Source organism: Natator depressus, chromosome 2 (assembly GCF_965152275.1).
Source record: "Natator depressus isolate rNatDep1 chromosome 2, rNatDep2.hap1, whole genome shotgun sequence".
Classification (NCBI taxonomy): domain Eukaryota; kingdom Metazoa; phylum Chordata; order Testudines; family Cheloniidae; genus Natator; species Natator depressus.
The window spans coordinates 208,743,498-208,761,127 of record NC_134235.1 but is presented as its reverse complement, the minus strand read 5'-3'; the positions used below and the strand labels follow the sequence as shown (position 1 = coordinate 208,761,127).

General features: G+C 39.9%; 1 protein-coding gene across 5 annotated transcripts in view; it reads left to right on the top strand.

Moving 5' to 3' along the window:
* BZW2 (basic leucine zipper and W2 domains 2) overlaps positions 1-17,630 on the top strand; it is a 78,532-nt gene that overhangs the window by 47,609 nt on the left and 13,293 nt on the right. For all 5 annotated transcript variants that reach the window (XM_074945821.1, XM_074945822.1, XM_074945823.1 and 2 more), the window contains 5 exons: positions 6,151-6,286; positions 11,653-11,762; positions 13,554-13,724; positions 14,134-14,280; positions 16,266-16,404. In XM_074945821.1, the coding sequence (XP_074801922.1) occupies positions 6,151-6,286; positions 11,653-11,762; positions 13,554-13,724; positions 14,134-14,280; positions 16,266-16,404 (703 nt within the window). The remainder of the gene's footprint in view (positions 1-6,150; positions 6,287-11,652; positions 11,763-13,553; positions 13,725-14,133; positions 14,281-16,265; positions 16,405-17,630) is intronic.

Genomic DNA, 17,630 nt, shown 5'->3' with positions numbered 1-17,630 from the left:
GCCATGTGCACTCTAGTGCTTGCTTTCAGTGGGTCATATTATATTTCTTCCTGTTCATAATTATTACAAAAGATCACTGATAGTCCTGTGCACCTTGAGAAGCAATTCCCTTTCATGTCTGCTTTTGGCTTTCAAATCTTATTGAAAAAGAGACTTAAAAAAGAGGATTTTTTTTTATAAGGACTTTCTCCCAATTGCATAAGTATGCCACAGATTTCAGTAGCAATTTCTCTCTGATGAGCAATCTTTAATCTAGACTTTTATTTCATGCAAGGAATTTCAAAAATTGTTGGAAAGGGTGTCCTTGCACAGTGATTAAATTTGCTAACCCTCTATTATTAATATTGTCAGTTAAAGTTCATGCCAGTAATTCACAGATCCTGTATGTAAATAGGCAACCTGGTGAACTGTCACAGCCCAAGTAAGAGAGACAAGGTGGGTGAGATAATAGCTTTTATTGGACTAGCTTCTGTTGGTGAGAGAGACAAGCTTTCGAGCTTCCACAGAGCTCTTCCTCAGGTCTAGGAAAGGTACTCTGAGTGTCACCGCTAAATACAAGGTAGAACACAGATTGTTTAGCATAAATAGTTAACACATATTTCAAGGGACCATTCAAGGTGAGGTGGCCTATTAACATCCCTCCAGTCATGGAAGCGGGGGAGGGAGGGAAGAACATTATAAACATCATGCTAAAGGGCAGATGTGTAGATTTTTGTACCTGCACTGGTAAATGTTAATGAGGCGTATAGGAGTATGTGTAAGTAGTGGGATATGGTACAAGGAACTTGGGTCATTTTTCCTCTTTCCCTAATGAAAGTAACTGCTCTGAAACTATGTAGAAGGATACCAGAAAGGTGGCTTTCTGAGAGATCAAATATGGATTAGGCATAAGATGCTGAGTAGAACAGAACTGACACAATCATGGGGTATTGTAGGTAGCTTGCTGTGCTTCTCTGTGGATATGTAAAGTGCTTTATTTTGCAATGCTGACAAGTATTTTTAAAACAATTCTGTGAATCTTAAAGCAATAACACACTTCAGGAAGTGGGGTTATTCGGGAATAACTGCACTTTGTAGGTGGATGGAGGCATACAGTCTTCTCAATCTTTGTGCTTTTCCAGATTACAAGAGAAGTCCATATACCTTTTTGTTTACATAGGATATGTGTGGATAGCTTATACTGCACAGAACTTCACTTTAGGTTTAAAAAAAAAAAATGTCTTGTAACACAGCACAGTAGACCTGATCCTGGGCCCATTATGCAGTTAAAACTTCCACTGAAATAAGTAGGAGTTTTAGATGTGCTACAAATATAATACTGGAGTCAGTCATACTTCTTGTTTTTCATATTGGGAACCAATTTGCATTCAGAACCAAATACAGTCTATCAGTACGTTTATAAACCACTTAGAACCCAGTGGGAGGTTCAGAACTCTTCTGAAATAACTTGAGCATTTTGTAACTCCCCAACAGAGGTTAGTAACAATGTTTAGTAAAGGAAGAGCTCTTACGGATTTTCGTTGCCGATTACTTTAACAACAGCTTAAATCTGAATATCTTGGGTTTTTTTATTGTTCCTAAGTGGGTTAATAAAAGATTTTGAAGTTTTTCCTTAATAATTAATTTAGGCTGCATTTTGCAGCTAAATGAGGATTATATAATAATACCCTGGAACTAAGAAAATGATCCTGTACATTAGGTTCCCAGAGCTATCTTTTTTTAACTTTATTAGTTCAAATATTCTTACCCTTCAACAGTGTATTAGGCATTTGCAAGCAGGAAGGCAAGGTCCCTGCCCCAAAGATATTGAAATGTAATAAACTTAAATAACTTTTTAATTAGAACCTGTCCCAAAAGACCTTTGTAAGAAGAATGTTTGGTTGGGGGTGTGGTGTGAGAAGAAACAGGAAACACTTAAACAATATTATGTGACTTCAGATCTTGCAATAACCTTTCAAGAAATGCTAAAGCTCAATTTGTAGATTTCTGAAATTCAGAAGGATTTATAAATGTTAATGTTGTAGGTTTTTAATACTATAATACATGATTTTTTTTCCTACTAGGAATGACGCTCTATGGAAAGAGATGTAACAGAGTTTTTTCCCTGTGTCATTTTTCAAATGTTTGTGAAAAAATGTTTCTGAATAATAGCAATGTGTTCCTATTATTATTATTAGTGCTTTGGTAGTTAAAGATGTTTGTTCCCTTTATAATCTCCCTTTCTGTGCAGCCTATAGGAGTGTAGAACTCTTCTGTCAGTAGTAGTGGCTTTAAAAATAGCAGCTTTTTGCCCAGAATTCAGACCTGATGTGAATGGGTGCAACTTTACTGAATTTGTCCCAGGGATTTTTGTAGGTTACATGCACAACAATGCAAGCGGCACATCAAGAGTAGGATGGTCAGAAATTAATACTGGTTTGAAGTGCTAAAATGGGGAATGCACCCAATTTGGCTTCCAATGGGTATACATAATCCTCCTTTATTCGCCAAAATGGGGACCAAAGAGATGGGTGATGTAGCAGGAAAAGCAAATAACTGTAGGGGAAAACTAAAGATGCCTCCCTCTTACTAACAACTTTGCTGGCAGTCTCAGACTGGAAGTTCTGAATTACTTTCACTTTCTCAAGGTTACGTTTCAGGTAGCACATTTATAGGCTTGGATAAAGAAGACTTAAGTCCCCATGGCCATCCATCAGATAATTTGTACTGGCATTATATTGGAATATTTTAAAAATAGATTTCAGCTCTCACACTAAATGTTCTGGCTTCTGAGAGTTTTGACCCTGGCCATTATTTTACCATTGGCATTTTCCAGCGTGCTTATTGTCTGAACACTTTGGGCTCTATATACAGAATATTAATAGGTCTCCTGATGTCAGTGTTCCTGTGGCTATTAATCGTAATTCACGGTTACAGTAGATTAAACAAATGCAATTTAAAATGCACATTTTAGATCAAAAGAAAAAAGAAAAGGAGTACTTGTGGCACCTTAGAGACTAACCAGTTTATTTGAGCATGAGCTTTCGTGAGCTACAGCTCACTTCATCGGATGCATAGCATATCGTGGAAACTGCAGAAGACATTATATACACACAGAGACCATGAAACAAAACTTCCTCCCACCCCACTGTCCTGCTGCTAACAGCTTATCTAAAGTGATCATCAAGGAAGGCCATTTCCAGCACAAATCCAGGTTTTCTCACCCTTCCCCCCACACAGACACACATACAAACTCACTCTCCTGCTGGTAATAGCCCATCCCTCTTTGAAACCTCTCTTTATAATGTGCATGATAATCAAGGTGGGTCATTTCCAGCACTAATCCAGGTTTTCTCACCACCACCCCCCCCCACACACCCCCCTCCAAAAACCACACACACAAACTCACTCTCCTGCTGGCAATAGCTCATCTTACAATGTGCACAGCAATAATCCAAGTTTAACCAGAACGTCTTGGGGGGGGGGGGGGTTTGTAGGAAAAAAACAAGGGGAGATAGGCTACCTTGCATAATGACTTAATGCAGGAACCTATCCCTGCAACAAAGCCCATTGCCAACTGTGCCCACATATCTATTCAGGGAACACCATCACAGGGCCTAACAACATCAGCCACACTATCAGAGGCTCGTTCACCTGCACATCCACCAATGTGATATATGCCATCATGTGCCAGCAATGCCCCTCTGCCATGTACATTGGTCAAACTGGACAGTCTCTACGTAAAAGAATAAATGGACACAAATCAGATGTTAAGAATTATAACATTCATAAACCAGTCGGAGAACACTTCAATCTCTCTGGTCACGCAATCACAGACATGAGGGTCGCTATCTTAAAGCAAAAAAACTTCAAATCCAGACTCCAGCGAGAAACTGCTGAATTGGAATTCATTTGCAAATTGGATACTATTAATTTGGGCTTGAATAGAGACTGGGAGTGGCTAAGTCATTATGCAAGGTAGCCTATCTCCCCTTGTTTTTTTCCTACAAACCCCCCCCCCAAGACGTTATGGTTAAACTTGGATTATTGCTGTGCACATTGTAAGATGAGCTATTGCCAGCAGGAGAGTGAGTTTGTGTGTGTGGTTTTTGGAGGGGGGTGTGTGTGGGGGAGAGGGGGTGGTGAGAAAACCTGGATTAGTGCTGGAAATGACCCACCTTGATTATCATGCGCATTATAAAGAGAGGTTTCAAAGAGGGATGGGCTATTACCAGCAGGAGAGTGAGTTTGTATGTGTGTCTGTGTGGGGGGAAGGGTGAGAAAACCTGGATTTGTGCTGGAAATGGCCTTCCTTGATGATCACTTTAGATAAGCTGTTAGCAGCAGGACAGTGGGGTGGGAGGAAGTTTTGTTTCATGGTCTCTGTGTGTATATAATGTCTTCTGCAGTTTCCACGATATGCTATGCATCCGATGAAGTGAGCTGTAGCTCACGAAAGCTCATGCTCAAATAAACTGGTTAGTCTCTAAGGTGCCACAAGTACTCCTTTTCTTTTTTCTTTTTACGAATACAGACTAACACGGCTGTTACTCTGAAACCTGACATTTTAGATCGGTACTATAAAATATAAATTCCATTTTTCCCCTACCTGGATCTGTTGGTTTTGATAACATTCTTTAAATAACTTTTCCTGCTAACCAGTTAGCTGCCATGCTACTCTGGAGTCAGTCTGCACCTTCTTTGGAAAAAACAGCATAGCCAAGTATTTTCTCACCCATATATTTATAAATCTTCTAGTCTTCTTCATCTCAGATTTTCTTATGTTTTCTGTTTGAATCACAATCTTCTTTTGCTTCACACGGCAGGAAAGCTTGTATTTTCTTCTCAAACCAATTTGCTGCCTTACTGTAATTAGTAACGGGAATGATGAGGTCTCAGAAGCAACTTAGATTCCTGCATTTCCTTTTGTCAGCTTTATCAAGAATATCAGTATTGCTTAAGTTAAGAAATTATTTTGAATTTCAGCTGAGAGAGAATCTGTTGTAATTGCATTCCCTGCCCCCAATCCCTATAGGGAGAACTGGAAGCTCTCCTATTTCTGTGTTCTCGTAGCATACTTGAAACTTTTGAGTCAGTAAAGGAACTGCAACTGTAGGGCCTGATCCAAATCCCATTGAAGTCATCAGTGGAAAGACTCTGATTAGCCAAATGAAGTCAATAGAAATACTCTGCTAAAAGCCTCCCATTGACTTCAGCGGTCTATGGATCAGGCCCTTAACAAGAAACCATCCTTAACTTTAAACACTGAAGGACAGATCTGTCACTCTTACTCAAGTGAAGTAGTGCCTTACCCTGTGAGTGGTTTTATATTCTTCAGTGAGATGATCTGTGGCAGCATTTCTCAAACTAGGATCCCTGAGGTTACTCTTGGGGGTCCGTGGGCCCTGCTGATCAACTCTTCCCCATCCTTCCCTCAACATCTCTCCCTCCCTCTATCTCCCGGAGGCTACTGAAGCCAAACCGAGAGATTTTAGGCGCTAAAAGTCCGGCGGCACAGCAGGGCTAAGATAGGCTCCCTGACTCCGCGCCGCTCCTGGAAACAGTCGGCATGTCCCTGCAGCCCTGGTGAGGGTGCCAGGGGGTCTCCGTATGCTTCCCCCACCCCAAGCACCGACTCCGCAACTCCCATTGGCCGGGAATTGCCTATGGGCAGGGGCAGTGCGTGGAGATCCCCTGACCTCCCCACCTAGGAGCCACTGCCAGAGAGATGTGCCAGTCGATTTTCGGGAGCCACCCAAGGGAAGTGTTGCCCATCCAGAGTCCTCACCCCTGCCTCAGCCCAGAGTTTGCACCCCGTCCCGCACCCAAACTCCCTCCCAGAGCCTGCACCCAAACTCTCTCCCAGAGCCCCTACCCCTTTGTCAGCTTTATCAAAAATATCAGTATTGCTTAAGTTAGTAAATTATTTTGAATTTTAGCTCCGAGAGAATCTGTTGTAATTGCATTTCCTGTAAATGTGGCAATGTCTGATGCTAAACTCTTCAGGCCAGATTCTGTTATGAGTAGCACTTTATTCCACTAGCATTCCCATTGACTTCAATGGGACTGTTTTAGAAGTAAGGGGTTCATAATCTGGCCCTTAATGTTCTTTATGACACATTGTCATTCTCTGTGGCTCAGATATGCCTGTTTGTCTGATCTGATCCACAGCTCCTGTTGTTCCTTAAAGCCTTTTCTGAAACGGAGCAGACAAAGTTAGCAATGCTCACTGGGATCCTGTTAGGCAATGGAACACTTCCTGCCACCATATTGACAAGCCTTTTCACTGACAACATTGTCAAAGAAGGTAAATTTTTTGTGTGGTGTGTTTTTTATTTTTAAAATGTTTTTTTTTCTGATTTTAGCTTTAATAGGTTTGGGGAGAAATGTGTTTTGTAGAACATACGTTAATATTAGAGACAACGTGGGCGACGTAATATCTTTTTAATGCGCTAACTTCTGTTGGTGAAAGAAGAGACAAGTTTTTTTAACTCCACAGAGCTCTTCTTCAGGTCAATAGTGGGGGTCTCTTATACCGTGGGACCATCACAGCAACAGCTACATTGCAAACAACATATATTAATAATGCCTCCCCCTCCAAAAAAAATAAAAAATAAAAAATAGCTAGCCCTGCACAGCAGAGTGAGACACCTCACACCAACCATCATGGCAGACTCTAAACCAGTGGTTCCCAATCCGTGGGGTGTGTCCCTCTTAAGGAGGCATGGAGGAACATTTGAGGGGGCAAAGTGGGGCCCAGGCCAGCCCTCAGGGAGGGGTTGGGAGGGTGTGTCACCCAGCTCTGCTCTCCCCTGGCCATAGCCACAGCTGCAGATCCAGCTCCAGCTGCAGTTCCAGCTGCAGCTGTGCTCCTGGCCCCAGCCCCGGCTCCGGCTCCGGCTCAGGCTCCAGCCCTGGCTGCGGCTCTGGCCCCACTCCCAACCACAGCTCCCGGGGGAAAGTGGACAAAGTCCATTATGGGTAAGGGGGGGCTCATGACATAAAAAGTTTGGGGACCACTGCTCTAAACCCTCAGGGTTTAAACCCTGCCTGATCTGTGACTGACATCCCCCCTGATTGATGGGCATAATTGATGCCTGTTCTGTCTGGGGGAGAGACACATCCTTGGTAGATAGGTGTTTGGTATACAAATCCTTCTCTGCAAGGACTCGCAAGGACTCGCAAGTCCTATGGAGATGCAGCTCACCTGGCAGTCAGCATCAGCCAGCAGACTTCCTGAGCACGTAACCCATGCTCAATCATGAATGGTCCATGCAGATCATTAGTGAACCCCCATAATACTTGTTTGTTATCAGAGACAATGCCAAGTGTGAGAACTTTTGCTCCAGATGGGGTCTAACTGTAGGATTATTGCCAGATGCCTTCCCCCCTGCAGTATAAAAGAGGCCTTCTCTGTGCCTGTCTACTGATTCCCTTGATACCCAGAGTGATTTCCAAGATCAAAAACTCATTCTTGTAGCTAATATGGGCTGAGGCAGTTTTGGCTGATATATACCTATTACAGATGACAATCCGTCCCAGATCCAGCTCCCAGACTGTCCAGACCTGATCTCTCAGTCCCATGGCCAGATGCTTTACCCAGACCCATAGTCACTGCATTTGGTAGCATGGCTGTTGGCTGGCTGAGTATCATGGACACGGACTGCTCCCAATAGGTCAAGGAAATCCTGATACAGAGAGAGAAACATCCACCTGAAAAACCTTCTAAATAGAAATGGTTCTCAGTAAGGGCAGTCCAACATGGTCTGGATCCTATCCAGGCCCCAATGCCAAGATCCTTGGCTACTTATTGCATTTTAAAGTAGGGCAACCTTTTGTTCAGCTCTATTAAGGGCACTCTCCATAACACAATACTGTGTTACCATCTGGCTGGTGTATCTTTTCCATAAAACATCAAGTCTGCAACATGGAGCAGCCCACTGATCTTTCTCAAATGCTATGCGTCGGGCATAGCTGTAAGTCCAACTTCAGGAGAGCAATACTTCAATCACTGTTAGGTACAGCTGAAATTCTTCATTTCTCACCATCCTGGGTGGGTACTGCTTCCCAGTCAGATCAACACAGACCCATACTCGAAGAAGAAAGAACAGTTACCCTGTGTTAACGGTGTTCTTCAAGGTGGTGTTAGTGTGGATTCCTGCACCTGCCCGCCATCCCCACTTTGATTCCTAAGCAAACAAAGTCTTTGATACATGAAGGAAGGTCATGGCCACTCTGCCCTTTATGTTCTTGCATGGGAGCACAAAAAAGCACAGTGCACTTATGTGACCCCAGTGGACACTCCTATTAAAAAAATCTGAACTCGCATGAATGAGGCACCTGTGCACCTACAATGGGATTGATAGTGTTACATAACCTTGAACAGCCACGGTAGGGTAAGTAACTGTTCTTTCAATCTTATGGTGCATTGTGATATTTCTTCTGCTTTGGAGACTTAATATTTTTCCAGATGCTTTCCCCCCACAACAGATTGGTCTGTGAATGTGGGTTTCCCATCATAACTCATACACATACTGGCAATGTTGTACTTTTCTTTTTTACAAAGGTATTTTTTAAAATGAAGCTGTGTTCACTGCAAAATACTGCAACTGTTTAAAGCAGCTCTGAGTGGAACATGTTCTCCTTTACTGCATGCTAACCCTAATTACGTTTGTTTTCTAAATGCTACAGAAAGAAAGGCCACAGCTGCAGCCCTGCTCTGCCATCACCCACAGCTTTCACGATGGGAATAAATCTAGGAGAAAATCCAAACAAAAGCACTAATCTATGTTTTAGGGTAATGGCCTGTAGTGCTTTTAAATGGCAGCCTTTTTTAGTTACAGGAGCACAAGAGGCATCTGAAAACACAAAAGCTTAGGATTTATTTTTACCTTGAATGCCAAATTTCAAATTAATGTTGAAGGATACAATTTTTATGCCCTGTGTAAAACCAGAGCAAAAAACCTTACATTAGGAACCCATATTCTTAGGCTTTTTAAACTTTTGACAGCTCCTTACTTATTCCTAGTGCTTTTGGTTCTTGGCATATATTTGCCCCAAAACTTGCATGTTTTTTCTGTTGCTTTTTGCAGCCAGTCAGCCTTTTGATGTTACACACTCTTGATCTGTACCATACAATGAAGTATCATGTGGCCCAAGTAGCTGCTGTGAGGTATCAGACTTTCAGTAGAAAAGATGTGTTTAAAGCAAAATCCTGGTAATAGCTGTGCTGAAAGGCATTGCTGCATGAAAAATCCTTATGGTCACAAAATGGAATGTGTCCCTCTCCTGAGTTTTCTAGAATGTCATATTCTATAGTGAGTGGTATGTACATAAACTGTGGATAATGATTTCTAACTGTAAATGACTTATGTTGTCTTTTATCCAAATTCAGTTTTGGAATGCATAATTAATTTTTTTAAACTTTGGTAGAGTGAGCTGTGGTTAAAAATGAGCTATTTTGCAGATACATAATCATAAGCATGCATTGTTCTTGTGTTAGTCGAACACACTCTTTCTCACTGCTGAATAATCAGAGGCTATGTAACTGTATGTTTGCTTCATGTCCGTTTCAACTTGACACACTAATATAAAACAAAAATGCAAAGTAAAAAGTCTTAGGCCTGATCCTGAGAGGTGTTGAGCATCTGCAGTTCCATTTAGCACTCGTCTCATGCTCATGCCCCACAGCCAACGTTCCACTACATAAGATTGGAAAAACTGCCATACCAATGTCATTGAAAATCGTGCATATTATTTCTTTCTCTTTGGGGATGCTCAGGGAATAATCTTTTCAGAAGATAGTTTATGGTTCGCTACAAATGAAAAGAGAGAAAATGAGCATCTGTAAATTGGCAAATAACTGTGTCATGCTTGCTTCCTACCTAGCTATGTCCTATTTTCATTTTAAAACCAGATGATTTTGAGGTGAGGGAGATGATGATGAATATTTGGGAGCCGGTGGGGCAGCTGTTGTTTATTTTTATGATGTTAGCACCCAGGTGCTGTAGTTATGTGCCAGAACCCCACTGGGCTAGACATTGTGCAAACACAACAAAAAAAGTCATTAAAGTTACCTGTAAAAAACCCTATGCAATTTCAAAGAGAATGCACTCCTACTTTAAGATATTACATAAGTGTTTTGAATAGCTACAATCCCATGGTGATTCTAGATACAGGAACACAGAAGAAAAAATAATACATACTATATATTTTTTCTTCACTAAGCTAAACCAATTACAAAGGAAGTAGTGTTTGGTTTATCATAATAAAGCACTTACTGTATAACTCTGGAGAGTTTTCATCAAGTTTCCTCCAGTGCGTAATTTAATTTCTTTTAAATTATTTAGACAGTCAAGTATTCTTCTACTTAAACTCTTTCCCTATTTAAATCTGTCAAAATTAATGTATTTGTTTTTTTTTAAATCGTTGTGTTATACCCATAAAATAAAAACCAGCAGGATCTTATTAAAGGGAAAAAGGCAAAATACCACATTTATTGTGAATGCAAAAAGAATCTTAGTAAGCAGTTAGTTATAGCTATAACATTCCATTCAATCTTATATTTATTCACACACACACACACACACACACACACACGTTCTGCAAGGTTGTTATCATAGTTACCAGCCTTAGAGTTGCTCATGCCAAGCCACTGGCCAGGTGGCCTGGACATGAGGAGGGAGCAGGGCCTTGTCAGATGCTCATCTGATGCTCCTGGAAGTTGGTTTGCAGAATCAGACCCCCCGAAGTTCTCACTTTCCAGAGTCCATTTTTATAGGAATTTCTTCCTATGCCAGCCTATGGGAATTGCTTCATCATGCTGTTGCTGAATCAATCAGCAGATAGCACATTCCTGACGGCTCTGTGCTGCCAGATGTTATCTTATTCTTTGGTTCTCCCATTCTTGAGGCTGATGGGTGGATTCCAGTCTGCCCTCCGGGGGTCGTCTGGTTATTTCCACTTGACGCCTTCTTCAGCCGATGGACACTGGATTCTTAGGCTGGCACCCCCCTGATCATTCAGTTATTATCCACACCAAGCACCCATCCACATACATTCTCTACCTCTATTTTAATCACAATTGTTAATACAACAAAAGGGCGGGGAGTCTCTGGGTGCTGGTTCTGTTTAGGGTATTGCTTTGGGTCTCTCTCTCTGTGAATTGCTTTGAGAACAGACTCTGTCTTAGAATGTACTAACGCAATTAGCAGCTTGCAAGTTTCACACACAGAGGGAGAGAAACAGTACCAAAAACCAAAAGACCTCTTAATTAGTAATACCCTGGAATTTAAATTATGGGGAATCAAACTCATTTGTGATTTTAATACAGAACTTCTTTAATGTGATCCAACAATTAACATAGTCTATAAATGAAAACAAGACCAATTCCAAGGAAAACAATTGGGGAAATCTGATTGGTCCAATGCAGATATAAAAACAGCATGTTTGAAAGTACTTGTGAACTTTGCAAAGTAATTAAAAAAAATAAGATTGCATTTAAAATAAAAATAATCTAAACACAAACTGTAAATGCTTGTTATCTTTGACAAAGAATCCACAGAACACACAATCTTGCTTTCTACCTAGTTTGTTAAAATCTCTCAAGCATTGCTAATTCATTCCAAAAGTTGCTGAAGTGTATGTTCTTGTTTACTTTATTTTCTTAAATAGGAATTGCGGCATCTTTTGCTGTAAAGCTTTTCAAAGCATGGATGGCAGAGAAAGATGCCAACTCAGTTACCTCCTCTTTAAGAAAAGCCAACTTAGACAAGCGATTGCTAGTAAGTACCATGTATTTTCTGGGAGTTTTTGTTGTTTGTTTTAGGAAGAGGAGGATATGTAAGGCAGATGCTACTTTGTTATAAATGTTAATTCCCACTAATGCTCCCTCCCAAAAAATTGACATATTTTGAATCACAGTAATAATGTTAGAGCTACTGTCCCTGCATCATTGTTAAAGCATCAGGTCCTGTAACTTTTTTCCGATCCACTTTTGTTTTTCCATAGCAGGAAGACTGAAGAATATAGTTTAAGAAGCCAGAGAATTAACTAACTTCTATTTGTTACTGTCCACTGAAACTCTGGTAATAACAGAGTACAAATAACCAGTATGTGTGTATTGAGGATTTTATTTTATTGACGTAGTTTGTTAGTTGCAGAAAACCATGAGTGAAGCTGCAGTGGTTTATGAAATTATTATACTCTTGAAAATGAATTATAGCTCTGTAATTTAAAATTGTGAAATAGTGTTGGGATATCATCATAAAGTGAATACAAGACTAAGCTTTTTGGTAGTCAGTGGTTCTAAAACGATAGCTGCAGAACCACTAGGAGCAGTGTGTGGTCAGGCCAATGGCCTTGCGGTTCATGCAGATAATTCTTGGATCAACAGCCTGAAGTGTTGAGAATTGTGGGTTCCTGGGAAGAAATAGTTGATTCTTGCTGTCTAATGTGCAGGTCTCTTCTTGCATTTGCCTGAAGACTCTTGGATTCATAGATTATAAAGCCAGATTATAAATCTGACTTTCTGCATAACACGGACCAGAGAGTTTCACCCAGTAATTCCTTCTTCTAGCCCAATGTGCAACTAAACTAGATCATATTTTTCTGTAAAGACATCAAATCTTGATTTTAAAAAGTCCAAGTGATGAAAAATTTACCATATCTCTGGTAATCTGTTCCAATAACTAATTACCCACATAGTTTTAAAAAAAAAATCTTTATGTATTATTTCCTGTTTGAACATTGCTATCTTCAGCTTTTAGCAACTGGATAATGTATAATGCTATTGTCTACTAGATTAAAAGGCTTCAGTATCAGATGATATCTCCTGTGTAGGTACTTGTAGACCAAGATAGATAAGTACATAGTGTGTGCTCCTTTAGTGTCTGTCGTAAGGCCTGTTATCCAGATCACGAATCGTTCTTTCAGACACCGGGAACTGGTCTGTAAATAACTGCCATCCCCTCCCTGACAAGAGGACGTGCTAGTTGTAGTAGCAGACTTGAGAGTTGTCGTCTGTTTTTTTTCATGGTTGGATTCTCATAATTCACTGGTCTGCTGTTGCTGTGAATTGTATGGGCTGAATGATGCCACACTTGTGAATGAGTTATTTTAATGGTGTCCTGTCCATTTAATGCAATAATTTTCCATATTTATTGGATGGCTCTCAGAAATATGCCTATTCGCTTTTGTGCAGTATATGGTAAATAACACACTGATATATTCTCTCAAAATGTAAATATATAGAAATGCTCTGTGTTCATAGTCTCTGATCTTAGCATGATGGCTTTATGGTCTATGTTTTGAAATATTATTTTAAACTCAAGGTTTTTTCATGAATATGCAGACTTAATATTAATTTGTAAATTACTTGTCTTTTCTTTGTATATAACCTGAAGAGTTGTAGTTTTTTCTCTGTTACCAACTATCTCTAAAACAAGTCTATATAAAAATTGATGTGGTTTCTCCACTGAAAATGCAAGCATTAATTTTCTTTTAACCAGTTCTCCTTCCTCACCATAAGCTTTCTTGGTAGTTTATTTAACAGAGAAGCATTCTCTGCCTCCTAGGAACTATTTCCAGCCAATCGGCAGAATGTGGAGCATTTTGCGAAGTACTTCACTGATGCACGGCTAAAAGAGCTCTCAGATTTCCTCCGAGTCCAGCAGTCACTGGGGACTCGTAAAGAACTTCAAAAAGAGCTACAGGAACGTCTGTCTCAGGAATGTCCAATTAAAGAGGTGGGGAGAGGTTTTTTATTTTTATATTCATACTGTTACTCAATTAGGCAAAGACTTAAATGAACAGTGACTATAGGGAAATATGTATATACCCCACAGGCTTTCTCTACCCATCTTAGAATTATTTAATTTACTCCTATTTTAATTCTACACAAAAACATAATCACAGGGCTTCTGTGCTGTCAAGAATGGTGCTAGAATTATTTTAGTTTTACATTGTACATAAAGACTTGAAAAATGAACAAGTTTTACTCTATAAGGTATTTTAAGGAAAAACCATGCCTTTCTTATGTGATTGCAGCTAATTCCACTTTTTTTTCCCTGTTATAATCCATACCTTAGTGTATTTATAGTTCAGAATTTTATCTAACTGTACAAACTATTGTGGGAAGTTTCTTTCTTCAACCAGGTAGTGCTTTATGTAAAAGAGGAAATGAAGAGAAACGATCTGCCAGAGCCTGCAGTGATTGGACTCCTGTGGACCTGTATAATGAATGCCGTTGAATGGAACAAGAAGGAAGAGCTGGTTGCAGAACAAGCACTTAAACATCTAAAGGTGTGTGTGTATGTGTGTGTATGTATGTGCATGTGCCAAGATTGTAAACAAGAAAATACTCCACAGGTGTCAGTAAACTTTTTTTTGGACGTTTAAATCAGGAAGGCATAGAACCTGGTGTGACATTGATATTAAGTATTAGAACAACATCTTGCATATATGAGGAATAATGCCCTGTGCCTGCTGTATGGTGACTGTCATCGCTTTTGGCCAAAGTACTGAGGAACATAAGGTGACCTCATAAGGATACAAATACTTTACAATGTGGTTGAAAAGTATTTTTTTAAAATAAACTCCTTAGTATTTATGTAGCAGCAGGAGACATTAATCTCTGGACAATATCGGAGTCCCATTGACATTATTGAATAGAGACACGTAGCATGTATTGTTATGTCTCTCAACATCTTTATCCAATTAAACAAATGCTGGACAATTGAAGGGCCAAAGAGGGAAGGATCTCAATAGCCCAAGCTTGCACTTCAGGGCTGGCACTGTTGTTGCCAAAGTGATGACAACCGCACTGTTGATAAATATTTGCGTATACTGAGGGGGAGAGTGAATATTTTACTTGCTAATATTAACTAAGTTCTAGCAATTTTTGTGGTTGTAATTGCTTGGTGGGGGCTTAAATAAAAGTTAGAAAAAAAGATCCTTGCAATACTGTACCTCAAATTACCAAGCTCTTATTACACAAACTGTGTAGCTTGTGTCTCTGCCAAGGAGAATAGCTGATGAATCAATTTTCAAAAGAAACATGAATACTTGGCCCAAGTCCTTATGAAGTTTTTACTCAGTCCTCTTCCCGTTGACCTTATTAAGTAAGAACTTCAGGATCTGACCCACTGTGAAGCTATTTAATTCAGTCTATGAACACATTTATATTGAAGTGACCCCTTTGGTGTGAAAAGGACATGTTGAGGAATGAAATTTGCACCAATCTAGGCAATGATGTAGGCAGTAGCTTTGAAAATGTACATTTGGGCAATGGGGCAGACCAGGTGAAGTTTGTCTCCCCTCAGGCTCAGAATTGTAAGGGGCCGAGTACCCTGGCCCCAGTACTGAAGAAAAACCACTTAAGCATGTGCTTAAGTTTAAGGTTGCAAGTAGTCCCACTGATTTCAATACAATACAACCCCGTAATGAGAGGGAAAGAAATGAGAAAGCAAGAAAGGTAAATTCTGACTATTTAGAAGGAACGATCACATGAAAATAAGGCCGTAACTGGCATAACTTCCTTCTTCAAAGGGAAGAGAAGTATTTCCATAACAAAATGGAGTTCTGACCTTTTATGAGCAGCTACCTTTTTTCTTTGGATCTTTAATTGTTATGGTTAAGGTCATAAAAAGGACCATTACTAACTTGCCAGTGTACCGTATTAAATGGTTTATTTTTGTGTACTGGAAAAGCTATTGTGTTCTTTGCACAAGGAAAGGTCACTTCTTCTAATTCATGCCACAGCATGTTCAAGTTAATGGTTTTCACATACTGGATTTATTATGATCTCTATAAGCCTCCGTGAAACTGGGGATTTCAGATTATCAGGAGCATCAGTTCTGGGTGTGTGACATTGTTGGTGCTCTCTTTGCAACATGTAGCATCCAGAATATTGTTGAAACATCATATATCATAGTTGCTTATCTTCTGTTGTACCAAACAGCATACAAATAACCATACTCTGACATAATGGGTCTTATAACTTCACTTTACACAATTCAATAGCAAAGTGAAACATTAAAATAATCCATTGCAAGTGCCCCAGCACTGTCTTACAAAAGCTTGTGTATTTGTGTAAATGGCACTAATGCAAGTGAACATTATTGGCAATAAAATCTAGGTGTCAGTGTAGCAACCACATCTTTCTCTAGGTGATTGTTTTTCCAAAGATGAAATTTACAAGGAGTTAAATCGTAGTAATGGTGTCTGTGATTTTTCACTTTCAGTATTTCTATATAAAATAATTTGCCTTTTTTCCCCCCCTCTTCCAGCAATATGCACCCCTGCTGGCTGTGTTCAGCACCCAAGGCCATTCAGAGCTAATTCTTCTCCAGAAGGTTCAGGAATACTGTTATGACAACATCCACTTTATGAAAGCCTTTCAGAAGATAGTGGTACTCTTTTACAAAGGTATATGTCCATATCCGCCTTAGTACGCTGTACAGAGAACATTGTGTCCTGTGCCTACTGGAACACACTGTACTAAGATAATGAGTAAGTTTGGCATGTATTTAGATTCTGAAGCTGATCTCTCTGGTCTGCGCAGAAACCACTTAAACCAGCCAGAGATAGAATTGCCCCTGTATGAGGAGATTCTCCATTGCCGTAGAGATGGAGGAGGTGGGCATGGGCACTTCTTACACAAGCCACCCCCTCACCAATGATGTAAGTGTGTGTTTGTGTGCAGGGGGGGGCGTTTACAGGCATTTTGCGTGTTGGAATAGATATGGTAGACCTGAGTTCTGCTAGACCTGCTGGCATCAAGGACCTAATAACAGCAGTAAGCTAAAGCAAATTCCTCCTGCTCTAACCTATGCTGGTGCTGGGTAGCCCTAAATCATGGAGTCACGACTGTGATACGTGCAGCTGCCTCACCTGTATGGGGGAAGGAAGGGGGTGATCAATGTTATCTTGAAAAGAATAGTGATCAAGGTCTTTTGGCTTTTATATGGGCATTATTCTGTTCCCATTGATGTCACTGGCAAATCTTGCCTTGACTTTAATGGAAGCAGGATCAGGCCATAGCTAGGCACTGTCAGATCCTTGGAGAAGCCATTATTTCCAGGATTTCATTTTTGTAGTATAGATGTCTTCTTAGTAGGTTTATTCAGTTCAGGTTGTCATAGAGACTAATAGTCTTGCACTGCATGTGAGAGGTGGGTGATAAGCAGTTTGTTCTGACATTCTTGCTATAAATAGTTGAAGGGGGAAAATCAGTGTGACTAGAAATGCTCAGTATAGATTTTTTTTTGTTCATATTGTGTGTTCACGTATACTTTCAAAAATACACAGAGCTGTTGACTAAAGTATTCATATAGATTTTCAGAAAGCAGAAATAAGTGAGTCAACAATATTTATTCCTATCCTTATTATGTCTACATAAACTGACCCTAGTAGCTTAAAAAAATAGAAAATGTACCTTTTGAGAAAAATTAAGACTTAACAAGACACAAATTGCTAATTTGATTTTTCTTTCATGCATCCTCAGTAGATTGTATTCCATCCTTAGTTCACTCTGTATATGCTGGATGAGCATGGTACTTTTCTGCATGTTATTTAAGTTAAGTGCCACAAATGATAACATAAATAGTTTAAGTAGATTTGTCTTTAGTTTGTGGTGTAGGGGACCAAAAATG